The 27613-nt window shown below is 38.6% G+C and overlaps 1 protein-coding gene across 4 annotated transcripts in view; it reads left to right on the forward strand.

The window, feature by feature from the left end:
- LOC127425293 (syndetin) overlaps positions 1-27613 on the forward strand; it is a 217980-nt gene that overhangs the window by 112658 nt on the left and 77709 nt on the right. For all 4 annotated transcript variants that reach the window (XM_051671084.1, XM_051671085.1, XM_051671088.1 and 1 more), the window contains 8 exons: positions 1522-1613; positions 1744-1838; positions 2269-2367; positions 4752-4842; positions 9622-9798; positions 10840-10958; positions 15106-15212; positions 17578-17699. In XM_051671084.1, the coding sequence (XP_051527044.1) occupies positions 1522-1613; positions 1744-1838; positions 2269-2367; positions 4752-4842; positions 9622-9798; positions 10840-10958; positions 15106-15212; positions 17578-17699 (902 nt within the window). The remainder of the gene's footprint in view (positions 1-1521; positions 1614-1743; positions 1839-2268; positions 2368-4751; positions 4843-9621; positions 9799-10839; positions 10959-15105; positions 15213-17577; positions 17700-27613) is intronic.

The following is a 27613-nucleotide window of genomic DNA, read 5'->3' on the forward strand; positions in this document are numbered from 1 at the left end:
TAGTCAATGAGTTTGTAAGCTCTCACGTGGATGCACTGAGCAGGCTAGATACTGAGCCATGGGGAGCAGAAAAGAACTGTCAAAAGACCTGCGTAACAAGGTAATGGAACTTCATAAAGATGGAAAATGATATAAAAAGATATCCAAAGCCTTGAAAATGCCAGTCAGTACTGTTCAGTCACTTAAGAAGTGGAAAATTCGGGGATCTCTTGATACCAAGCCAAGGTCAGGTAGACCAAGAAAGATTTCAGCCACAACTGTCAGAAGAATTGTTCAGGATACAAAGAAAAACCCACAGGTAACCTCAGGAGAAATACAGGCTGCTCTGGAAAAAGACGGTGTGGTTGTTTCAAGGAGCACAATACGAAGATACTTGAACAAAAATGAGCTGTATGGTCGAGTTGCCAGAAAGAATCCTTTACTGCGCAAATGCCACAAAAAATCCCGGTTACAATATGCCCAACAACACCTTGACACGCCTCACAGCTTCTGGCACACTGTAATTTGGAGCGACGAGACCAAAATAGAGCTTTTATGGTCACAACCATAAGCGCTATGTTTGGTGAGGGGTCAACAAGGCCTATAGTGAAAAGAATACCATCCCCACTGTGAAGCATGGTAGTGGTTCACTGATGTTTTGGGGGTGTGTGAGCTCTAAAGGCTCGGGGAATCTTGTGAAAATTTATGGCAAGATGAATGCAGCATGTTATCAGAAAATACTGTCAGACAATTTGCATTCTTCTGCACGAAAGCTGCGCATGGATTGCTCTTGGACTTTCCAGCACGACAATGACCCTAAGCACAAGGTCAAGTTGACCCTCCGGTGGTTACAACAGAAAAAGGTGAAGGTTCTGGAGTGGCCATCACAGTCTCCTGACCTTAATATCATCGAGCCACTCTGGGGAGATCTCAAACGTGTGGTTCATGCAAGATGACCAAAGACTTTGCATGACCTGGAGGCATTTTGCCAAGACGAATGGGCAGCTATACCACCTGCAAGAATTCGGGGCCTCATAGACAACTATGCAAACTAATGAGCACAACTGTAATATATATATACACACACACACACACACACACACACACACACACACACGTGTGTATATATATATATATATATATATATATATATATATATATATATATATATATATATATATATATACTGTATGTTTAATTTAATATATATTTTTATGTTTATAAATTAAGATGTTATAATTGTTTAATATTTTACAATTTATTACAACATTTAAAAAAAAATGACAATTTAGAATGTAAAATATCTTTCAAATTTAGGTTTCTGTGTTTTGTTAATTACATAAATTTTCATTTTTATTTAATTTATCTGTCTTTATTTGTCAAGTTGGGGGTAAATAAATAAGAACTAAATAAAACTGAAAGACAAAAAATAGTTGTATAATTTTTTTTTTAAATCCTTTTCAAATCTAAAACATACCTGTAGTTTACCCACAAGTGCATTTTAATAACAGCCTCATCTGAATTGAAATTGTGTGTTTGTAGATGGCTCCAGTGAAGAGGGCTCGGACGAATCCACTGTGGGCCGCAGCTACGTGAAAAAGAAACTGGAACATGGCTTAACACGGATCTGGCAGGTAGGGAGTGTGCTCACTTACATGTTTATTTCTCTGTTTGTTCTCCATTCCTCCTTTATGAACCATTAGGAACCTCTATTAGCTTCATGACTCGGGCTCCCACCTCTCGTCCCCTTCTTTTTGCCCACAGGATGTCCAATTGAAAGTGAAAGCCTATTTACTGGGAACGGACATGTCCAACTTCAAGTATGATGACTTCATTATGGTGCTGGATGTTATCAGCAGGTAGGGACCCACTTTCTCATTATCACTAATTGGAATGTCCTGCCGGGACCAACAGCACTGTTGCCCCCTCCCTTCGACCCCATGAGAAACTCCCTCAATAAAATGGGGCCAGGGGGCATTAATGAGGCCGCTTGTTTCTCAAATAGATGGGTGGTATGGGCATTCCTATTAACAGGGCATAATTTAAAAGGCCATTTTGTGTGTGAAACCATAGCCCCTCCATATTGATCCTGCCTTAGGGTCACTGACTTGTGTGAATAGAGGCGCCATTTTTCTGCTCTTGCCTGGACACATGATGCAAAGTAACTTTTTGGGGTTAAGTAGGAGAGTGAAACACTTTCTTCCAGTCTGCCTTGATCCCGCCTAGTGGTTGTTCACTCATGTCCACTTTTTCTCTTGTCCATTCCTATGTTTCTCTCTCTGCTGACAGGTTGATGCAGGTGGGAGAGGAATTCTGCGGCAGCAAGTCAGAGGTGTTGCAGGAATCTATTAAGAGACAGAGTGTAAACTACTTTAAGAACCATCACAGGTAAGTTAACTGCTTAGTCACAGTCAGTTAAATGCTCCGTTTCTTCTTGACTTTTATCTGAGGATGTTGTCTGTGTAAAGCCCAAAGGATACTTTGGTCAGAGCAGGGTGTCTGCGCACAGGACATGTGACACAAATTTAGTCATCAACAGTGTGCTCAAGCACTGAACACTCGCAGCCGGATTTTTCTAACCATACATTTTTGAATGTGCAGGATGCACATGCATTTGGAACTATTTACACTAATTAGTGGGTCCACAAGGTGGCAACACTCACATTTGAGCCGTTGCTGTCACGGATCAGTGCTAGAAGAAGTTAATTGCCAGAAAAAACTGTAGACGAATTTGGAAACAACAACAGTGGATGTGCATGTCAAGAACGTGTGTGAGGAGGTCAGGAGATACCTGCATTTGTAAAACTCGAGTCTGAAAAATATAAAGACATCTTTTTATGTCTAAACTCCTGAGGAGAAATTGTCCAGTATCTCATATCAGTCATAGCGTGCATACAACCGCCTGTGTACTGCATGCGCAAGCACTTTTAGGAAAAATTTTTACCAGCTTCTAAACACCTTCTTACTGCCATTGGTCCACATCATCTGTAGGTGTGACCAGGAGCTTCCCCTTACCTTGAAGTCAACAGCCAGTGTTGCCTACATTGATCGGCCGGTCAAGATCACTCAACATGAGCACACCGGCGTGCAGTTATTAGCGAGCTGATGCAAATGTACTGTTCGCAAACAATATACCGTTGCTCGGCTGTTTCTAACTTCTTTTTACTCCTGAACGAAGAAGAACTTCTCCAAAAGTACATCTGGGCCTTAAAGCTGAAAATGGTGGCAGAGGGTTTACATACTTTTTCCTGCAACTGTATTTGCCCAGCATGATATGATGACATCATACTCATAGACTCATTTTTCTGGAGATGTAAACACTGCTAGGTCACACTAGGTTACACTTGGACACTTCATGCATTTTTACTGATTGAATAGCTATACGATCATGAAAAGCACAAGGGTAAATTTCCTCTAGGACCCATTTGAGATGGATAGAAGTCTGATCACTCAAACGACATAACATGCGTTGCATACAAGATGCATACAAGATGCATAAAAGATGCTTAGAAGACGTAACTCAGTCAAGTGTGAATGCATCTGGTTTTTCAGGCCACACCTAAACTTCACTCTTCCAAATGGAACTGCATCAGCAATCCATCCATCAGCAAAAGAAAATGCGGCACCTATAGGCTGTTGCCTTTTGTACCGTAATTGTACCGCCTCCTAATTGTAGTCTTTATGAGACACATCAAGTGCAGTGTCATACCACTGTTGTGGAGACATTTATGTGGGCAAGTGTACTGTAAATTGAATTTGCATAGTCAATCAGGCACCAGTTTGATTAATCAAGAAATGGAATTTGCATACCTGATCGGATAGCAGTTTGAACAATCTAGACAAACAAAGTGTAAATAGGCCTTTAGAAGACAAACAGAATGGAGTTCCATGTAGATTTTATCCCAACCTCAATATTGTGCTAGTATAAAACTAGAACAGTTTTTCAAAAGAATTACGTGTTAAACTACCAGTCAGATACCCATGTCTGAAATGTGTTCTCCAGATCCCTGTACTATAACCAGCATGGGAAGTGGACAGCCAACCAACTGTCCATCCTTGCTGCTGTAGTCAGCAGCACAAACACATGTTCTGCTTGACGAGAGGGAGGGCACTGCATCACTTGCATAATCTTTCTGAATATTCAAGCACTTGGATGACATCCATAAACCAATTATGTCAGCCCTCTGAATGCCTGATATTCGCTGTCACTGTGTCTCCATTAACACATTCTGCCATTACAGTAAATATTGTTCGAGGACAAAGCTGATATTCTGCATCTATTTCTCCTTCAAACACAGAGAGTGGTAAATTTGATGTAAAAATATTGCAAACGAAAGACGAGAAGAGATTGATATTTGACAAATGTCAAACACCCGGCCCACCCTACTTTGTCGTTGAATAACGATGTGCCTCATTTGAATCCAGAGAACCCACGCCGATTCGACGACTTCTGCTGGTTAGTTCTTTAAATGCGGGTCAGGATTACTGGTAGACTTAATGTTATGTTCAGATTTGTGTCTCGTGAAGCGTTCATTGTGAATCGTAGTGTTTGACGTTGACATTTTGGATGAGGCTGCAGGTATTGACCTTGTCTGGCAGCGGGCCACCTTGACACTCATCAGAGCGCAACTACCCTCTTTCCTCAAACCTCTGAGATCGACTTTTCCTCAAACTGTTAGTTTCATCACATTTAATCTTGAATGAGTTGAATGGCAAAGGGTCACCTATTGACTGAAGCTGACCTCTTGTAATTTCTTCTTACACCCCTACAGAACTCGACTGGAGGAGCTGCGAATGTTTCTTGAAAATGAGACATGGGAGTTGTGCCCTGTGAAGTCCAACTTTAGTATTGCCCAGCTCCACGTAAGTGCTAATTCGACAGATAATACACCAGTGAAATTAAGCAATGTGACATTTTACAATCATGACTAATCTGGACCAACTGGCATTGCATCATTTTTGAAATTTCACATTTAAAAATTAAAGTAGAGTTTTTGTCCTGTCCCTGCTTTACAAAACAAGCATCAGATGGCTACAAGCCAGTGGCACAGCAGCATATTTTAACACATTCTTCCATAACAAACATGAAATTGTTTACAGATGACTCCACGTGGAGGTTAATGGGTCAGAAAGTGTTCTTTATGCAAGCTCTTGCAGGAAATAAAATACAATAAATCCACAGTGGATGGGTTTCTAACCCCAAAATGAGGCCCCTTCTGTACAGTAGATCATCTTCCTGTCTAGCTATAATGGGGCATTTTCATATGCATTTTAAATACCACGAAAGGCAGGACAACTTGATAAATGAGGGTAAGCATCATCACTGATTGTATTCCAACATAAGCTGTTTTCTCCCCTGTTGTCAGGGTGTCATCTGTCTCAAAACCCTGGGAGGCAAGTATATTCATTCGAGAGTATATGACAAATAAACCCAGATGCATCTCTTTCAATTATTGTATGCTAAATAGGGTCTTTTCACTCTGTAAACCGTTCTCCAATGATGATAGAAGTTTTTTATGCTGTTTATGTGCAGAAAATAAAGGTATTTTGACAAAGAAGTGCCACTAGTTCATGTGGTTGAGAAACGTGGCACTAAAAAGCACATCAGTGAGTGGCATATTAGTTGTGCTCTTTAATGCGCCTCATTTGCATAATGGAGTCCTGTTGCTGCTCTGATGTGCAAAGCGGTTTAACCGTGAGGAGTTTTAGGTCACTTACAGGCTAATTTATTTATTTATTTATTAATTTTTTTTATTACTACAGTATTACAGATTTAACTTTTATATCAGTTTCTTTTTGGAGAGATGTGTACCCATTACATTCAGAATTTTAAAAGCTATATTTCCATCTCATGTCTCGTTCAAACATACAGTGATTAATAGTTCGCAGAGTGGCTGTATTGTTGTTAGCAGCAAGCAAGCCTACTGCTGGTTGCCCTAACATTATGTTTGGGCTGCACAATTGTCCATAGCTTTTGAAACTCTGATCACAAATGTGTATTGCCGGTAAACATAAGATGTCATTTTGTTCTGACAATAATTTGGTTTCCTTGCTGCTAAAAATGGAAGGGAAAGCATTTGTATATAAATTGCAGCAGTGCCTGTTGCATCATATCATGAACAAGATGAATGACTCCCAGTGAATGAATCAAATGATTGTCAATGCATGAATCAAACTCACTTATAATGCAGACAATGGTTTCCATGCATCATTTATCTTCTTCCATTGCCCCATCTCCTTGGGTGTTCCCCAGGGTTCAATTTTAGGCTCCTTTTTGTTTTCTCTATTTTTGCTCCTTTTGGGCACTATCTGTCAGAAATATAACATCTCATACTACTGCTATGCTGGTGATCCCCAGCTTTATCTTCCAGTCAGACCCAATAGCAGATGCTCCATTGAAAATCTCCTAAAGTTTGTTGAGGATATTAAGTGTTGGATGGTGAATATCTTTCTTGAGTTGAATGGAAATAAAACTGAAGTATTATCCTCGGTTCCCCCACTTCCACTGTGGGGCTTAGTAATCATCTAGGACCATTGTCTGTCAGTATACATAAATTTTGTCTCTTTTGATTCATCTTTAAATTTCGAGAAACAGATCAGTGCTGTTATAAAAGTAGTTTTTATAATTTGAGAACCATTGCCAAAGTTAAGCCTTTTCTCTCTCGTAAGGACCTTGAAATTATAGATCATGCATTGATTACATCTCACATTGACTACTGTAATTCTCTTTATTTTGGGCTACCTCAGTCGTCCCTCTTGCATTTACAGATGGTCCAAAATGCTGCAGCTAGGTTTCTTTCAGGAAGCAAGAAAAGTGAACACATCACTCAAGTACTAGCCTCCCTTCATTGGTTACCAGTCAAGCTCAAGATAGATTTTAAGATTTTGCCTTTTGTTTTTAAGGCCCAACATGGACTTGCTCCACAATATATCTCTGAGCTTCTTCAGCCATATTCAGCTCCGAGATTGCTTGGGTCAAAGATCAACTGCTTTTATCTATTCCCTGCTCTAGGTGTAAATCTAAAGGGGATCAAGCTTTTTCTGTCGCTGCCCCAAAGCTATGGAATAGTCTTCCTTTTTACATTAGGTTTTCTCCTTCTATTCACATTTTTAAATCAAACCTAAATACTCATCTGTATTCTTTAGATTTTGACTGAATTTGAGGTTGTAATGGTTGTTATTAATAAAATGTAAGGAATTTTAAGCATCCATAACCTTATGTAGATGTGTGTATCTGTGTATATGTATTTTCTGTAAATGCATATATACAGTATGAATGCATGTACATTTGTGTATGTATGTGTATACATATATACAGTTGTGCTCAAAAGTTTGCATACCCTTGGAGAATTGGTAATATATGTACCATTTTTAAAGAAAACATGAGTGAGCAGGCAAAACACATTTCTTTTATTTCTTATGGGATTCATATTCAACTGTAGGTTATGACAGAATGGCACAATCATAAAACAAAACATGGCATCAAAGAAAAAAATGAAATGACCCCTGTTCAAAAGTCTGCATACCCTTAGTTCTTAATACTGTGTATTGCCCCCTTTAGCATCAATAACAGCATGCAGTCTTTTGTAATAGTTGTCTATGAGGCCCCAAATTCTTGCAGGTGGTATAGCTGCCCATTCGTCTTGGCAAAATTCCTCCAGGTCATGCGAAGTCTTTGGTCGTCTTGTATGAACCGCACATTTGAGATCTCCCCAGAGTGGCTCGATGATATTAAGGTCAGGAGGCTGTGATGGCCACTCCAGAACCTTCACCTTTTTCTGCTGTAACCACTGGAGGGTCAACTTGGCCTTGTGCTGGGGGTCATTGTCGTGCTGGAAAGTCCAAGAGCATCCCATGCGCAGCTTTCGTGCAGAAGAATGCAAATTGTCTGCCAGTATTTTCTGATACCATGCTGCATTCATCTTGCCATCAATTGTCACAAGATTCCCCGTGCCTTTAGAGCTCACACACTCCCAAAACATCAGTGAGCCACCACCATACTTCACAGTGGGGATGGTATTCTTTTCACTATAGGCCTTGTTGAACCCTCTCCAAACAAAGATCTATTTTTGTCTCATCACTCCAAATTACAGTGTGCCAGAAGCTGTGAGGCGTGTCAAGGTGTTGTCGGGCATATTGTAACCAGGCTTTTTTGTGGCATTGGCGCAGTAAAGGCTTCTTTCTGGCAACTCAACCATGCAGCTCATTTTGTTCAAGTATCGTCGTATTGTGCTCCTTGAAACAACTCCTTGTATCCCGAACAATTCTTCTGGCAGTTGTGGCTGAAATCTTTCTTGGTCTACCTGACCTTGGCTTGGTATCAAGAGATCCCCGAATTTTCCACTTCTTAATAAGTGATTGAACAGTACTAACTGGCATTTTCAAGGCTTTGGAAATCTTTTTATATCCTTTTCCATTTTTATAAAGTTCCATTACCTTGTTACGCAGGTCTTTTGACAGTTCTTTTCTGCTCCCCATGGCTCAGTATCTAGCCTGCACAGTGCATCCACGTGAGAGCTTACAAACTCATTGACTATTTATACACAGACACTAATTGCAATCTAAAAAGACACAGGTGTGGGAAATTAACTTTAATTGCCATTTAAACCTGTGTGTGTCACCTTGTGCGTCTGTAACAAGGCCAAACATTCAAGGGTATGTAAACTTTTGATCAGGGCCATTTGGGTGATTTCTGTAATCATTATGATTTAAAAAGGAGCCAAACAACTATGTGATAATAAATGGCTTCATATGCTCACTATCCTTAAATAAAAGATAGTCATATCAGTCATATTTTCAAAATCAATGCCAAAATTTCACAATTTCTGCCAGGGTATGCAAACTTTTGAGCACAACTGTACACTGATCAGACAAAACATTAAAACCACCTGCCTAATATTGTGTAGGTTCCCCTTGTGCCACCAAAACAACGCCAACCCGCATCTCAGAATAGCATTCTGAGCTTTTATCTGATTTACCAGTTTGAACCAGTCTGGCCATTCTCTGTTGACCTCTCTCATCAACAAGGCATTTCCATCCACAGAACTGCTGCTCAATGGATGTTTTTTGTTTTTGGCACCATTCGGAGTAAATTCTAGAGACTGTTGTGCGTGAAAATCCCAGGAGATCAACAGTTACAGAAATACTCAAACCAGCCCATCTGGTACCAACAATCATGTACTGGTCTAAATCACTGAGATCACATTTTTCCCCATTCTGATGGTTGATGTTAACATTAACTGAAGCTCCTGGCCTGTATCTGAATGATTTTAAGCATTGCATTGCTGCCACACGATTGGCTGATTAGATAATCACTTGAATAAGTAGGTGTACATAAAGTGTACCTAATAAAATGCTCAGTGAATGTAGTTGTCCATTAAACAACGTACAATCTCTCATACTAAACATGATGTCTCTACTGACTTTAAATGGAAACATAATTAGGTCTGAATCTACAAGGGCCTTTATAATTTTGGTCTTACTTCAGCAGCATTTTACTTGTGCTCCAGGCACACTTCTCTGTGCCAATTTAAGATTTTCATCATGTTAGGATAAACCAACTTCTTTGTTAGGTATTTGATCAATATGAAACGATAAGCAAACTTAAATCTGATTATGTTTTTATTTTTTCCTCTTATTCAGGAGTTTAAGTTCATGGGTCAAAGTCGTTCTCCATCAGTATCTCCAAGCAGACAGCCAGAATCCACCGAGCTTGTGGAGCTTTCTCTCTTTGAACAGTACCTACAGGATGGAAACCCCTTTGAGATGCAGATAGACAATAAAGAAGAGGAGACAGAGGATGTCTTGGCTTCTAATGGGGTATATATTAAAACTACATGTTTATTACATTATTACTACATGTGTAATAGCAGTTAATTTTGTTTTTTGATTAGGCAGTATCACACAAGCAAGAGTGCTGTTGTACTTATTATCATAATTACTTTGATTCGGGCATAGGCACAAGGCCACAGGTGATTGTCCAATCAAATTATAGGCTGGAGCTAACTGTTGTGTCCTCTGTATTTCATCAGTACCACAGATGTTTATGTTATGTTGCGCAATCAGGGTTTTTTCATAGGATTTTATTATAATTTACATTAATGGGTTTATCAGATGCATTCTTACCAAAATTATATTCAATAAACTGTGCTTGCAGCACCAGGTTACTGCTGAAATGAGAAAATAAATAGGAGCGAGAATGTGATTGTGAGTAAATATTTTGAAGCGTTAAGTGGCTTATTGTCCCTATAACTGTTGACGGAGGGCACTGTTGCTATATGGAGTATACTCATCATTATCAATGCTCTGATTTGCATGCCGTATCTGATGATATCGTTGTAATGAAAACAAACGCTCTGTGTTTATAGCAGAGCGTGAATACCCTTGGTAGAAGTGCTTTTACCCTGAGTGAACCAGATGGGTTGCATTCTGGAAAGTGCCGTATTATTCAACACTGTTTTGTTAATAATGAGATACAATGTGACACTGTTTGTCCACCCATGGTTTGACCAGGATTTCATAAACAAACTTTACTTTCAAACATGTTCTTTATATACTGGAGGGACCGGCACTTAGGTTTCCTATTTATCCATGTCGAATTCATACCAAGTTTTTTTTTTTTTTTTTTACACAGATATATCAAAGGCATTTCATTTCAAGGCCAGCTCTAAACCTAAGAGAATAAAGGCTGAATAATGCTGTTTTTTTGTAATATGCTTAGTTTATTTCGTCATTTCACACATCACTTTTCTACTCTGTTTTGAACATTTGATTTCATTTCTGCTATATTTATTTTTTTTTTTTCAGTTCATTTATCTTTCACTTATCTTTACTTCTTTGTCCTGTTTCCTCTCACCGCAGTATGAGTCAGATGAGCTGGAGAAAAGCGTGTATCAGGATTATGACAGTGACAGTGACGTACCCGAGGAGCTCAAACGGGACTACGTAGATGAACAGACTGGTGACGTGCCAGTGAAGAGGTTAGTATCTGAGTTACCATCTAGGAGCTCACATAAAAGAGTACTGTTGAATTTGTATTACTGACAGCAGTGATTGATCATGAAAACACAGTTATTTGTGTGACTTGATTTTTTCACTTTAGAAGCTATCATTTGTAATATTGTGATTGGTTATGGTGGCATTGTGGGTGGTAGTTTTGGGAAAGTTACTTTGAAACTGTTGCTTCCCAAGCTACAAGCTACTCATAACTTTAGTTAAACTACCGTTAAGCTTCTGTTTTTAAAAAATTGGTTAGATACACATCTAGTTATTAATAAAAAAAAGTAGCTACATTAAAGCTATTTAAGTAAGAAAATGTTTTTAAATATATAACAATTAGATGTTATTATTTAATTCTGCAATCAGAAATTCTTAAATATAACTTTAATATATATTTAATTAGAGCGATATAAATTATATATATATATATATATATATATATATATATATATATATATATATATATATATATATATATATATAACTTTTGAATGGTAGTGTGTGTGTATATATATATATATATATATATATATATATATATATATACACACACACACTACCATTCAAAAGTTTGGGGTCACTTGACTGAAATGTTTCTCATGATCTTAAAAATCTTTTGATCTGAAGGCGTATGCTTAAATGTTTGAAATTAGTTTTGTAGACAAAAATATAATTGTGCCACCATATTAATTTATTTCATTATAAAACTAAAATTTAATAAAAAAAATTTTTTTTTTTTTTTTGAAATGGATGAGTTGGACCGAATAATAAAGAAAAGCAGCCACTAAGTGCCCAGCATATAGATGGGAACTCCTTCAATACTGTTTAAAAAGTATCCCAGGGTGATACCTCAAGAAGTTGGTTGAGAAAATGCCAAGAGTACATTTCTACAAGTGTGGCCACTTTGAAGATGCTCAAATATAACAAAGTTTTGATTTATTTTGGATTTTTAAAACACTATTGAAGGAGTTCTCATACAGTTAAAGTCAGAAGTTTACCTACACCTTAGCTAAATACATTTCCACTCAGTTTTTCAATGTCAGAATAATAGTAGAGAGAATGATTTAAGCTTTTATATCTTTCATCACATTCCAAGTGGGTCAGAAGTTTACATTCACTGTGTTAGTATTTGGTAGCATTGCCTTTAAATTGTTTAACTTGGGTCAAACGTTTTGTGTAGCCTTCCACAAGCTTCTCACAATAAGTTGCTGGAATTTTGGCCCATTCCTCCAGACAGAACTGGAGTAACTGAGTCATGTTTGTAGGCCTCCATGCTCGCACATGCTTTTTTAGATCTGCCCACACATTTTATCGGATTGAGCTCAAGGCTTTGTGATGGCCACACCAATACCTTGATTTTATTGTCCTTAAGCCGTTTTGCCACAACTTTGGAGGTATGCTTGGGGTCATTGTCCATTTGGAAGACCCCATCTTTGACCGAGCTTTGACTTCCTTGCTGATGTCTTGAGATGTTGCTTCAATATATCCACACAGTTTTCCTCCCTCATGATGCCATCTATTTTGTGAAGTGCACCAGTCCCTCCTGCAGCAAAGCACCTCCACAACATGATGCTGCCACCCCCATGCTTCACGGTTGGGATGGTGTTCTTCGGTTTGCAAGCCTCATCCTTTCTCCTCCAAACATAACGATGGTCATTATGGCCAAACAGTTCAAATTTTGTTTCATCAGACCAGAGGACATTTCTCCAAAAAGTAAGATCTTTGTCCCCATGTGCACTAGAGGTCAGCAACCCGACCTGGACCCGATGGAACCCGAGAACCCGATGGGTTTCGGGCCGGGTTTGTAATGAATGAAACAATAAACAGGCTTACCGAATTTGTTTCTCGCACGCGCTCTCACTCGCAGACACGCGTGAACGGATGAGTTAGGGGCCGTTCACACCGAACGTGTGTTTGCGCGCATCTGTTCTGTTTTCCCGGGTATGGTTGGGCCACATGGTCTCGGGTACGGGTTGGGTTTGGGTTTCATTTTAAGGCCCGTGCAGACCTCTAATGTGCACTTGCAAACTGTTGTCTAGCTTTTTATGGCGGTTTTGGAGCAGTGGCTTCTTCTTTGCTGAGCAATATTGGACTGTCGATATAGGACTCGTTTTTACTGTGGATATACACTGATCAGCCACAACATTAAAACCACCTGTCTAATATTGTGTAGGTCCCCCTCATGCCGCCAAAACAGCACCATTCTGAGATGCTATTCTACTCACCACAATTGTACAGAGCTGTTATCTGAGTTACCTTAGACTTTGTCAGTTCAAACCAGTCTGGCTGTTCTCTGTTGACATCTCTCATCAACAAGGCATTTCTGTCCACAGAACTGCCACTCACTGGATGTTTTTTATTTTTGGCACCATTCGGAGTAAACTCTAGAGACTGTTGTGTGTGAAAATCCCTGCAGAACAGCAGTTAAATACTCAAACCAGCCCATCTGGAAGTGAAAGGGGCCAACCTGTAAACGTTAAAATACTCACTGTTTCGAAAGTAGACAAGACATAAACAGTATGTGTGTTAACATGATTTTTGTGTGATAAAGTTATAGCCAATTTTACAACGTCGTTGCCATGATGATGTAATGTCATCAAACCCTAAAATTACTGTAAAAATTAAGATATAAACAACTTTACAGCTTAAATAATACACAAGTTTTACCAGAAGAATTATTGTAAGTGCTTTTATAAAATTATAAGCTTTACATTTCTGCCTTTAAACCCTCCAAAAATTGGCCCCATTTACTTCCATTGTAAGTGCGTCACTGCAACTTCGATTGTTGCTTTTTTTAAAGAAAATGACGGACGAGTCGGAATTTATATATATATATATATATATATATATATATATATATATATATATATATATTTTTTTTTTTTTTTTTTTTTTTTTGTGGTAATCAGCATTATGCCACAAATGCTGTCGATTGAGCATATCTTGTATTGAACCTGGAACATTCCTTTAAAGGCAGAAGGCAACAAACACTTTTTATTTGTGGACTCATGTTCCCTCTCAGGCAGCTGATGTCATTGAAATTCACACTGTGTAAAGTGAACACACAAGCTATCATTAGCCTCTCATTAGAAAGAAGGGCTTTAATTATTCTATGAAGAATGAGCCTTTTAAATCCACTAGGCCCCCATTTAGAGCCATTCTGAGCTTTGAAGTTAAATAAAACTGATCTTAAGGAGATTAAAATGGCTCCCTTTGGTATCGCACAACGTAGCTGCTTTGCTGACATTTTTCAGATTTTGTTCTTGGTTTGCTGTCTGTTTAAATGTGATTGAAATAGCATAAATCAAAAGGGATCTGATTAAGCAGTGAACACTGATGTATATTTAATGCCTGTTTGTTCCTCACTAAAATGACTGATAGTTTTCACCACAGTAAATCAGCTGGTGCTTTACATGTTTTGACACTTAATTGTAAGAGACTTCCAGATGTTGAGGGATCTAATGTATTTTGCATATTTAAAATGACTTCACAGAACAATAACTTTGTGGTGACTGGCTTCAGTGCCATTTTTTTGGTACTGAAGTCTCAAACTACCACCAGCCCAGTTTCATATGACCCCCTCACGTCTTTATGTTTAATAGTTTATCCTTAAATCCGGTCAGCAAATCAATTTACTTCCAGCATTTTGGTTTGGCCCTTTAACATTGGTTTGGCTATTAATGTATAAAAGCATGTGGATAAAATTGGATAAAAAAACTTGGTTTAAAGTTTCTGCTACATGAATAAATGTAAATGTATCTGACCCCTAATAGAGCGAACCACTGGCTGGTGGCCCCAGGTAATTTGACTTTGAGACCCCTGCTGTATATAATCTGTCTTAATCGGTTGATGAACTCAATTACTTTTCCTTCACATGTTTCTTGGGTACTTTGATTATTATGTGGCACTTAAGTTATTTTTTTCCACTATCAGGGCTAATGTAATGACATCTATGATAAATATATGCATCTGCTGTGCAAACCAGAGAGACCACTGACTTCAGTTCCATCTGAACCCATGATAGATTAATGAAGAGAGTGTGTGAATGAGACTCTCCAGTTTTGAGGGTCATTTAGCTGTCATACTGACACTGCATCTGTGTGTCCCTGTGCCGTTGCTCTTAATCAGCGTGTCCAGAGAGACCCTTCGCAGCCGGAAAAGGTCTGACTACAATCTGAACCGAGCCAATGCACCCATCCTCACCAACACCACTCTCAACGTGATTCGCCTGGTCGGTGAGTAATAGACCTCTGACCTTACAACTACGCAAAACAGATGGTGCATGATAAAGTTGACCCTATGCAAGAGGCCGCAGTTTGCCCTCTAATTAACAGGCAAATAGCTGCATTATTATGAGAGGTGCGTTCACAGTCTCAGCTGTGCCCTATTTCAGTTTCCGGTCATTAACTTCATTCTGAGCATCTGCTTGCTCATCTCTTCACTTTTATTTGAACGCATGTTTGATATGATGGCCAAGACGATGGCTACACATCCATTTATTTTAAATATTCAATGTAAGCTAAACTAACAGAATCCAGTCGCAAAATAATGCAGTCATAAATCCCTGGGCATTTTATTTTTTCCAGGATTTTTCCATTTTAAGAGGTTAAAGTTTTTTTTTTTAAATTTATAAAACAGATAGTCGGACTCTAAATTCTTATTGGTTGATCAATGTTTGAAGCCGTTGTAAAAGAACTATTAACACACAACTTTGACCACACATTCTATATTAATGTGCCAAGTTGTTGCGTTTCTTGGCAACACTAAACAGCCTTCTGTTAGGTTAATCAGCTATACTACCAGAGACTGTTTAGCAGAGATAGCCACTTGTATTAAATTGGAAGGCCCAACAGTCAAAGGATGTAGAAAGGAAGTCCCGCCTTACAGGTAAAAGAGCCAGTTACCTTTTTGATACAGACATCGCCTGTCGATGAACTCGAAAATGCACGTGCGCATTAGCTATACAAGCTGGGAAAATTGCATTAACTGCTCTTTGATCGTAATCTTGACCAAGCGTTTTTGAGATTTCTGTGTTTCCCCATTCAAGTAGATATGAGCTGCACTGTCATGACTGGAAATAGCCTTTCGAGCAAAGATGGCCAACAGTGGACTGACTTCGAAGAAAGACTTTGACATTACTTAGTGGAAGCATTGTTTATTCCAATAATTAATTTTTTAACCAATAATTATCCGCTTCGAATCATGCAAGCACACCCGTTAAACACACCCTTAAAATTACTTTAACACAGCTTCTTGTGGCTATTTGCTTTATTTGCCACAAGCAGCTGGAGCACTACATGCATAAAGATGTAAAAAAATTATTATGGTTGCATTTGGTAACATTAATTAACTGCATTAGTTAACATGAATTAACAATTAATATTTTAAAAGCACTTAATCTTGGTTAATGTTAATTTCTACATACTAATACATTTTTTAAATTAGAAGTTGTTTTTGTTAACATTAGTTAATGCAATGAACTAATTGCCCTTTTTAATTAATTTATTTTTTAAATTAACATTTAAGGGATAGTTCACCCAAAAATGAAAATTCTCAATTTTGTTACTCTTACATTATTTACTCTCATGCCATACCAGATGTGTATGACTTTCTTTCTTCTGCTGAACACAAACAAAGATTTTTAGAAGAATATCTCAGCTATGTGGGTCCATACAATGCAAGTGAATGGTAGCTTAAACTTTGAAGGTCCAAAAAGCACATAAAGGCAGCATAAAAGTAATTGTTAAATCCATATCTTCAAAAGTGATGTAATAGGTGTGGGTGAGAAACAGATCAATATATAAATCCTATTTTACTGTTAATCTCTACTTTTCAGTTCCATATTCTTTTTGGCAATTCACATTCTTTGTGCATATTGCCACCTACTGGGCAGGGAGGAGAACTGAGATTAAAAAAGGACTTAAATATTATCATATCTCTTCTGAGGATATAGATTTAACCACTGGAGTAATATGGATTACTTTTATGCTGCTTTAATATACTTTTTGGACCTTTAAAGTTCAGTCCACCATTCACATGCATTGAATGCACCTACAGGGCTGAAATATTCTTCTAAAAATTTCTATTTGTGTTCAGCAGAAGAAAGTCACACACATCTGGGATGGCATGAGGGTGAGAAAATCATAAGAGAATTTAAATTCTGGGTGAACTATCCTTTAACCAAGAATAATAAATGTTGTAAAAATATATAGTGAATTTTTTTTTCATGATACCAAATGCATTTACTTATGTTAACAAACACAACCTTATTGTTATGTTCCCAAAATATAATTTAGTGTACATAAGTAATTGAACTGACTGAAATTTGAATAAATAATCAAATAATAATAATTACTGCAATTAATAAATAAAGACCTCTTTAAATTAATGTCACAAGAGCTTTGAATTGGAAATCAAAATGTTGTAATTTAAGTCTGTAGATATTACATTAAATGCATTTTTATTTTGAAAGTCCCTTGAAGAGTTTCTATGTTATAAAATATGTTTATATTATGTTTTTTTCTTTATCTTTGATCTGTATGGAAACTATGGTTGTTTGCCTATGTTTTAGGTATTTATGTATTCATTTTACTTTTATAGGGAAATACATGCAGATGATGAATATTTTGAAGCCCATCGCCTTTGATGTCATCCACTGTGTGTCTCAGCTCTTTGACTATTACCTGTACGCTGTCTACACCTTCTTTGGCCGCAATGACATGGTATGCATTTGAAACACCCACCAAATACAGCATTGTTGTTCTCCTACACGTTCAGTTTTATTACTTAACATTATGAAAAATGTATTATACACATGGATGTTTGCCGCGTTCTGTTGTATATTGCCTCTGGATGGCACATGTTCATAAAGCAAAGTGTACCAGTCCTCTCATTGTTTTCCCACAAATGTCTGCAAGCCTTATGGGCATGCACTGTTCTATAGTTACTTTCATTATCATGTAAGTGTTTAATTATATATTTGTTGTTTGCCTCAGGAGTCTGGACACTGAATAATAGGTTTAAATGTCTGAACTAGATCTCTGTGATTTCAGTGGCATGCTGCTGTTCAGCGTTCTTTGTGCTTAGATTTGTACATAGTAATTTGCTTCTGCAGTAAAGTCTCCCTGCACAGCAAAAATCAACTTGTATGCACAAATGGATGGATGCACAACATTGTTACCTGTTGGAGGGAGTTCAAACAATTCAGAAAATGACACTTAAACCTGCAGAAATTCACAACAGCCCCATTTACACCTTGCATTAACATTCAGTGATAAAATCGCTATCGAAGAGCACTTGACCACATCAAATGCCAGATGTAAATGCACCCAAGAAGTATTGTGAAAGGGTCGTGATGGAATCATTGAAACAACATTTCGTAGGTGGTCAGGGATGGATTCTGACCACATTCAAAGAAGGTGTAAATGTAAATGTGTTTTCGTTATATGAATACAACTACACAAGTCATTTATTATGTGATGTGGTTACGCTACAGTCATCTGTTGTTAAAAGAGATAGTTCACCCAAAAATAAAAATTCTCTCATAATTTACTCACCCTCATGCCATCCCAGATGTGTATGACTTACATTTTTCTGCAGAACAAAAATTAAGATTTTTAGAAGATTTAATCTCTGTAGGTCCATACAATGTTGTGAATGGGTGCCAAAATGTTGACGCTCCAAAAAGCACAAAAAGGCAGCATAAAAGTAATCCATAAGATTCCAGGGATTAAATCCATATCTTCAGATGTGATATGATAGGTGTGGGTGAGAAACAGATCAATATTTAAGTCATTTTGTGCTAGAAATTCTTCTCCCTGCTCAGTAGGGGGTGTATGCATGAAGAATGTGAATCACCAAAAACACAAGAAGAAGAAAGTGAAAGATAAAGTGAAGATTGACTAGGCAGGGAGGATAATTTATAGACTTAAATATTGATCTGTTTCTCACCCACACATTTGTGTTCTGCTGAAGAAAGAGGGTCATAGACATCCTGGATGGCATGAGGGTGAGTAAATGATGAGGAAATTTTCTTTTTTAGGTGAACTATTCCTTTAAAGTGCTGTGTTACGGGTTCTTGCCTTTTTTTTAAATTATTCTGCCATTGCAATGTGTAGAACACAACAGACGCTCATCTTGCAGTCTTGTCACTGAAACAGTGAACAATATCCTATGAATTATTTAATTGGAATACACTTGGTTTATCTCGTCTCCTCCAATCCCCACTCGCTCGTGTCTCTCCCGTTTTCTAATCACTATGTGGCTTGCACGACACTCAAGTGAAACCACGTTTCGCGTTCAGACGAGAAGCATATTTAGCACTTACAAAGTGCAGAAAGCAAGATGAATATGATCAAATTTGCTTGGGCAACCCAAAATGTAGCTTTGGCAGCTGCCAAAAAAATTTCAATTAAGGAAAAACCCTGAACTGAAGTGATGGATGGAGCATTTGAATTATCTATTAATTTATTTAACATTTGCAAATAGATGGATAATTTCACCGTGTAACACACTTTTTTATTTTTATTTGGTTCCTGGGTAGTAAGTGTTATTTCCTAATTGCTTATGCCTCAAAAATATAGAAAATGGCTATTAATCCCCACAAAATTTGCTTTTGTGACAAGGACAGTGATATTTTGAAATGTACCTATTTTCCAGAACATTCCAGATAGATTCAGTGCTGAGTAAACTTGGAGTAACTTCTAGAACTTTTTAGAACTTTCCAGTAATATAAATAGCAGTATAAATACAGGAGCCTTAAGCCCACCAGTGCCTAAGTGGATATGTATCAAGACCTTACTGGATGCCTTGAAGTATGAGGAGTACGGCTGGAAAGTCATAGGAGACTTCAAAATGGTGGCATTCCTGATGGGTCTCCAAGGTGGTTTTACCAAGTTCCACTGCTATTTTTGCCTTTGGGACAGCAGGGACACCAAGGTGCACTACCACAGGCAGGACTGGCCACAGCAGGCCGAGTTCTCTGTGAGGAGGAACAACGTCAAGTGGGAGCCACTGGTGGACCCCCAAAAGGTGTTGATGCCACCACTGCACATCAAATTGGGCCTTATGAAACAATTTGTCAGAGCTCTAGATAAGGAGACGACAGCATTCAAGTACCTTCAAGACTTGTTCACTATAAACATATGATGGCACCGTGGATGGCTGCCTCGGTGTGGAGCTCCTCAGTTCTTTTGTTTTTGTTTGTTTGTGCTGTGTTTAGTAATCTTTTTCCAGTCAGTTTTAACAGAAACGAACTGCTGAACATTCGACAGCATGTACCAGACAATCTTTTCCCGGTTTTCGAATATTCAAACATTTGTTAGACATTGTAGTTGGAGGCGCAGCTCTGCTGTTCAAGAGACGCAGGCGAGGGAGACGAGCCGGTGCGCTGGTCAAACTCCGTCGGCACGGATTTCGAACAGCGCTGCCGAGCATTCATCTTGCAAATCTCCGCTCTCTTCCTAACAGAATGGATGAACTACATCTCCTCACCTGCAAAAACAAGGACTTTTCAACTTCTGCTGCCTTGTGCTTCACAGAAACCTGGCTGAATGAAGCCATTCCGGACAGCGCGTTACATCTGCCGGGCTTTCAGCTGTTCAGAGCGGATTGCATCATGGAGTTAACGGGGAAAACGAGAGGCGGTGGAACATACTTTTATATCAATTAAAGTTGGTGTACAGATGTAACAACGTTAAAGAGGATGTGCTGTCCTAATTTGGAAGCGCTCTTTATTAACTGTAAGCCTTTCTACTCGCCGCGGGAGTTTTCCTCGTTTATTCTGGTGAGTGTGTACATCGCGCCAAATGCGTGTTTGAATGTGGCGCTGCAACAGCTGACTGATCAAATCACAGACATGGAACAACAATACCCGGACTCAATTATTATTATTATTGGGGATTTTAACAAAGCAAATCTCACATGTGAACTGCCCAAATACAAACAGCACATCACATGCCCCAACAGAGACAGGAACATACTGGATCATTGTTACACAACAATAAAGGATGCATATCGCTCTGTCCCTAGAGCAGCTTTGGGACTCTCTGATCACTGTCTGGTTCATCTTCTTCCAACCTACAGGCAGAAATTAAAATTAACCAAACCAGTAGTAAGGACTGTAATGAAATGGACCAATGAAGCAGAGCGGGAACTACAAGCCTGCTTCGATTGCACGGATTGGAGTGTTTTTGAGGCTGCAGCCACAGACCTAGATGAGCTCACAGATACTGTTACATCATATATCAGTTTATGTGAGGATATGTGCATTCCTACTAGGACTTATTTAAAGTTCAACAATGATGAACCGTGGTTTACAGCAGAGCTCAGGTAGCTTCGTCAGGTCAAAGAGGATGCTTACAGGGGTGGGGATAAAGTCTTGTACAATCAGGCCAGGAACACACTGAACAGGGAAATCAGAAGATACTCTGAGAAGCTGAAAACAAGTTTTCAGCTAACGACCCTGCATCAGTGTGGAGTGGCATGAAACAACTCACAAATTACAGGACTCCTACCCCCCAACCCTGTAGGGAACCAACAACTGGCTGACGACCTGAATGTGTTCTACTGCAGATTTGAAAGGCCCAATCTCACACCCCACACCCACTCTGACCTTCACTTCACACAAACACCAACACCTCCTGCAATCCCCCTCCTCCCCCCTCCTGCTACTCAATCTGCACTTAAGATCTGTGAAGATGATGTGAGCCGCGTATTTCGGAAACAAAAGACAAGGAAGGCTTCAGGCCCAGATGGCGTCTCACCAGCGTGCCTTCGATCCTGTGCTAACCAGCTGGCCCCCATCTTCACACAGATCTTCAATAGATCACTGGAGCAGTGTGAAATCCCATGCTGCTTCAAACACTCAATCATTATTCCTGTCCCAAAGAAACCAAAAATCACAGGACTTAATGACTACAGACCTGTCGCCCTGATGTCTGTGGTCATGAAATCATTTGAGAGACTGGTGTTGGCCCACCTAAAGTACATCACTGGACCCTTTCTAGACCCCCTTCAATTTACTTATCGAGCAAACAGGTCTGTGGATGATGCAGTCAACATAGGATTGCGTCATATCCTGCAACATCTGGACAGACCAGGGACATATGCAAGGATCCTTTTTGTGGACTTCAGTTCAGCTTTCAACACCATCATCCCAGCTATACTCCAGAATAAATTACACCAACACTCTGTTCCCATGTCTATGTGTCAGTGGATTACCAGCTTTCTGACGGACAGGCAGCAGCTTGTGAGACAGGGGAAACTCACTTCTAGCACCTGTACAATCAGCACTGGTGCCCCCCAGGGATGTGTGCTCTCCCCACTACTCTTCTCCCTCTACACCAATGACTGCATCGCCAAGGACCCTTCTGTCAAGTTCCTGAAGTTTGCAGACGACACCACTGTCATCTGCCTCATCCGAGATGACGATGAGTCTGCATACAGAAGGGAGGTTGAACAGCTGGCTGTCTGGTGCAGTCAAAACAACTTTGAGCTGAACACGCTCAAAACGGTGGAGATCATTGTGGACTTTAGGAGAAACACTCCAACACTGACCCCCCTCACCATTCTAAACAGCACTGTGGCAGCAGTGGAGTCATTCAGGTTCCTGGGCACTACCATCTCACAGGACCTGAAGTGGGAGACCCACATTGACTCCATTGTGAAAAAGGCCCAGCAGAGGTTATACTTCCTTCGCCAGCTGAGGAAATTCAACCTGCCACAGGCGCTGCTGATACAGTTTTACTCAGCAGTCATTGAGTCTGTCCTCTGCACTTCAGTAACTGTCTGGTTTGGTTCAGCTACAAAATCAGACATCAGAAGACTACAAAGGACAGTTCGGACTGCTGAGAGGATTATTGGTTGCCCCCTGCCCCCCCTTCAAGAACTATACACCTCCAGAGTGAGGAAAAAGGCTGGAAAAATCACTCTGGACCCCACTCACCCAGCCCACTACTTTTTTGAACTGTTGCCTTCTGGCCGACGCTTCAGAGCTCTGAGCACCAGAACCGTCAGGCACAGGAACAGTTTTTTCCCTCAGGCTATCCATCTCATGAACAGTTAAATTGCCCCACAATTTAGTCTTTCTTATATTTATCCAACACATCCAATCTCTTTTGCCATTTCATTCCTCTGGAAAAAAAATAATAAAAAATTTTCACTGTACATAACAGATAACAGATTGTATTAGATTTGCACTACCCATGTGTATGTGTGTATGTATGTGTGTGTCTGTACGTATGTGTATAATTAGTTTTATTTTTTATTATTATCTATGTCTTGCTGCTGTTTTTGTATTGTTTTTGTATTGTTGTATTGGAAGCTCCTGTCACCAAGACAAATTGTAGGTAACTTTAGGTTAGCTAGCCCAGGTAACTTTAATCGGATCTCTATCTGTTCACAGTGGAGACGCATTTGACTGCAAGGTGTAAATGCAGTCCAGTGAAAGAATATCCAGATACTATCTGGTTATGAAACGCATGTTAATGTGAGGTGTAAATGAGGCTGACTAGAATTCTCTTTCATGTGAGCAATTAAAAATTCAGACCTCTTTGACCTCAAAGAGTTAGAGATTTCTTGAATTGGAGTTAAATAGTTGGACAGCATTTCCAAAACAGTCCATCCGCATGTCCATTGATTTTCAGTATGGAACAGAAGCTGTAAGAAATCTTGTGTGAGAATATGCAGCAATTATTAATTTGCGAGATAATGACCACATCCTAGAGCTGTACATAGTTTTCAAGCTCATTGCGGTACCAAAAAAAAAAAAAAAAGACTTTTGAAGCCCAAAGAGGCCATTGATTATTATTTTTCAGTCTTGTTTTCTGAAGATCATGATTTATTTTTCTTTTGATCTCAACATAAAAAAGTTACATTGCTAACAAAAAAATTTGCTTGAATTTGTATTGAATTATTTTGAGTAAAAAGAGAGAAAATAACAAAAATGCATGATTTATAAATAACTTGCCAGTCAGTTTTGGGAGCCTTGTCCTCCCAAATATAATTAGACAGCATCTCAATTGTCCTCATAATTTTCACTCTTCAAAACTCACTCAACAAGCCGCATCTAAAGAGTCTTCATTGCCCTCACCACAACAAGAATTTCCCAGAATATAGCACAACTTAGCAGCTCCATGGGAGAAAACTTTTCTTGGTCCCTAGAGCACTCTATTTATTTTCTGTGGACTGTCTCTAAATGGCCTTATAACTCATTCCACCTCAGCTACCAAGAAGTTAATGGAATACAGAAACATATCCTCACCTGTAGCACCTCTGCAGGGAGTTCCCTCTCATTCGCAAGTCATTGCAGGTAAACTAGGCAAAGACCCCCAACTAGTTGCTATGCAGTTTTCATTTTGCTCTGTAGAAAAGTTTTAGCCAGGAACCTTACAGTAACGCTGAGTTATTTACGCATGGGTACAACCTATCTTTTCTTGGAGCTCATTCATCAATATTTGCCCACACAGCTCTACAAAACCCTGGCATATGGCCTGATTGCTACTGTTCAATCTTTGTATGCTGCTGAAATATTGCAAGTTTCACATAATATGCACATTCTACATAAGGTTTGAGCATGTCAGCCATCCTTCCTTGGACCCCTTTTTGTCAGACCTTTGCAAAGTAAAACAACCTTTTCAACGTCTGCTGTGTGAAAGGGTGTCAATTGCCCATGCCTCCATCACTGCAGGCTGACAGTAGGACTTTCCCTCCCAGGTATCATCCACTACAAAAACCACCATACTTGAGTTTCAAGACTGCCTCCTCTAACTCACAAAGACATGGGCCTTTTTTTTTTTTTTAGAACTGTTGCAGGTTTCAATGCGAGTGATAAGCAGAGGCCTAATTAGGGCATTCAGTTCTTTCTCACTACTTCTTGCCTATGTGAGCTGGAAACATCTGGAAGAATAGCCTGTGAAACAGCGAAATAATCAAAGGAGGTACTATGATCAAAATCTTGGTTAGGCCATGGGCCCTCTTCAACCCTTGCCCTTACAGTACTAGCCCAGCTCTCTGCTGACCACCAGAAAAGCCCTCAACCAGCTGCTTATTCTGGGTAGGCTTCAAGTGCGGGTGCACCTTTGGAAGGGTTAGTTTAATTGCAAGGGCTCCTTGGTACAAATAATATTGTTTTATTATATTCTGGGAATATGTGTGAATGTCCTGATAGTCTATGTAATTGGACTAAACCAATTCCAGCTTGTCAGCTTGTGCTTTGATTGGGTGTTGCCTTGTGAAAAACCAATGGTGTTGTAGTTTCCTAAAACATCTGGCCTTCATAAACCCTACAAATATTTGACAATAGTTGTAACCACATGAGGCACCTACAGCAGTTGGAGTTAAAACTTTTGTTTTGCCAAAAGTCTGAATGGCCACAAATAGTTCTGGCTTTCAACTGTCGTAATTTTAATTTTTTCTTTTATGAGAGAATGCATGCCATTTGCACTGTGCATGCTTTATGTACATGACGGACTTAGTTGTTTGTTTGCTGTGCTGAGCCAGTGCTGAACCATGTAACCAAAGGCTTTCATATATTGAGGCCAATGCCCTTGCATACTAAAGAGCAGGGAAAGAGTCATTGCACTTTATTTGGACTGCACTAGTGGTGTAGAATCTAGGTTTGTCAAAATACCAAGTTTATACCAATAGCAGCGTAATTGCATGATTTTCGATACTAATTTAGTTGTCATAGCAAAAACAAATATGCTATTAAACACATTTCTTTATTGTAAAAGTTGAATATTAGTATAATTACTAACACATTTAATTTAAGCAATGGCATGAAGACTTCAAATATTTCTCAAGTAAATGTTGCTTCAAGTTCTTAAATATTCAATTAAACAGGCAGTAATAAAGAACAAAGAAAGAAGTTACAAGCATTGAAAGTATCAAATGTAAAATTTAACTGCTTAAATGTTTTGCATAGTCTTCAGTGCATGGATTATTAGATACATTATTCATTAAAACTGATTTTGAGTTTGACTTCAGCAGGGTTGAAATTGAAATTAGAATGTCTTTTTTTTTTTTTTTTCTTCAGGCTTAAATTTGTGTTCCTATTAGATTTTAGAGGGCTTATTAAATCTTTTAAAAAAGTTATTCAGCCAAGAGCCGTAACTTCTTAAAAGCCGAAATTTAACTTCTTACTCTCTAAAACTGAAGAACCTGCTCATTTGGATATTTACATTGGGGTCCTGAAGTCTGAGTCCATATGTGAAAATGCTTTTATCCATCACCAGTTGTATTATTAGCATAACAATTTGAGTAAAAATGAATTGAAAAATTAACATGAATTTCTGAATTTCGTAGTATTTGGTATGTCTACCGTTTACTTTAATGACAGCATACACTCGAGCTGGCTTGGATTCAACAACTTTAAGTGAACCCTGATGATTCATGTTATTCCAACATGATTTGAGAATGTTCTACAGAGCATCTTGTCTGCTTCAGTGGAAGCAGGAAATTTGACCTTTTGTTAAAATAAGTTAACATTGTCAATGTCACAAATGTAATTAAATGCTTAGTGACCTAGAATAGTGCAGAATCTTAAATATTGTGTATTCATTTATACAAGATAACATTTCTATATCTTATATTTTTCAAACTCCTAAAACTTCCTGTTTGTTTTTAGGATTAATTCCACATAATTCTAATTCCACTGTATATTTGAGCAAGGCTTTGCTGACACATGCAAGTTTTGACCTTAAATGTTAGCCTTGTAAAGAGATATTGCTGTGAGTGCTCATGGGAACTAATGTGAACAAATAAGATATGATTCAAACCTCTTCTTTAAAAGTGCCAACCCAACTCTTTTGATGAGCAGCCTTTTTCATCCCATGAGTGACAGTGTAGTTAGTATATTATCACTGATATTTTAAGTACTGACTACAGACATTTTCACCTCAACTCTATCTTGGCCTAATCCAGCATCAAATGCAACATAGGTCAGAGGGAGAGAATAGCCCCTGGTTACAGCTGCTATAAGATCAGCTGTCAGATGCCGGTGTGGATGAGATCTTTGCCTTTAACCCAGCAGGATTGGAGACATATGCAATATGAAAACTCCTCTTCTCTTCTACTGGTTAGGCAGTGTGAGAAATGGTGACAGAGTGGATTCAGTCACTAATGGATGCTTTTTAAAGTCCTAAAGGGATAGTTCACCCAAAAAAATTAAATTCTTTCATCATAATGTTTACTCAGCCTCAAGTCATTCCAAACCTTTAAGACTTTTTTTGCGTGGAGCACAAACAGGGATAGAGGTTGGAAATTCTACTAGATAACTCCTTTTGTTAAAATCATATGGTTTTGGAAACACATTAAGGTGAGTAAATAAAGACAGAATATATATATATATATATATATATATATATATATATATATATATATATATATATATATATATATATATATATATATACACACACACACACACACAGTATTGTGCAAATGTTTTAGGCACTTGAGTAAAATGTTGCTTAGTAAGGATGTCTTCAGAAATAATGCCATAAATAGTTTTCATTTATCAATTAACGTCATACAGAGTCCAGAAACATAAAAAAAAAAAGCTAAATTAATATTTGGTGTGACAACCTTTGCCTTTAAAACAGCACCAATTCTCCTAGGTACACCTGGGAACAGTTTT

Source organism: Myxocyprinus asiaticus, chromosome 34, assembly GCF_019703515.2.
Source record: "Myxocyprinus asiaticus isolate MX2 ecotype Aquarium Trade chromosome 34, UBuf_Myxa_2, whole genome shotgun sequence".
Classification (NCBI taxonomy): domain Eukaryota; kingdom Metazoa; phylum Chordata; class Actinopteri; order Cypriniformes; family Catostomidae; genus Myxocyprinus; species Myxocyprinus asiaticus.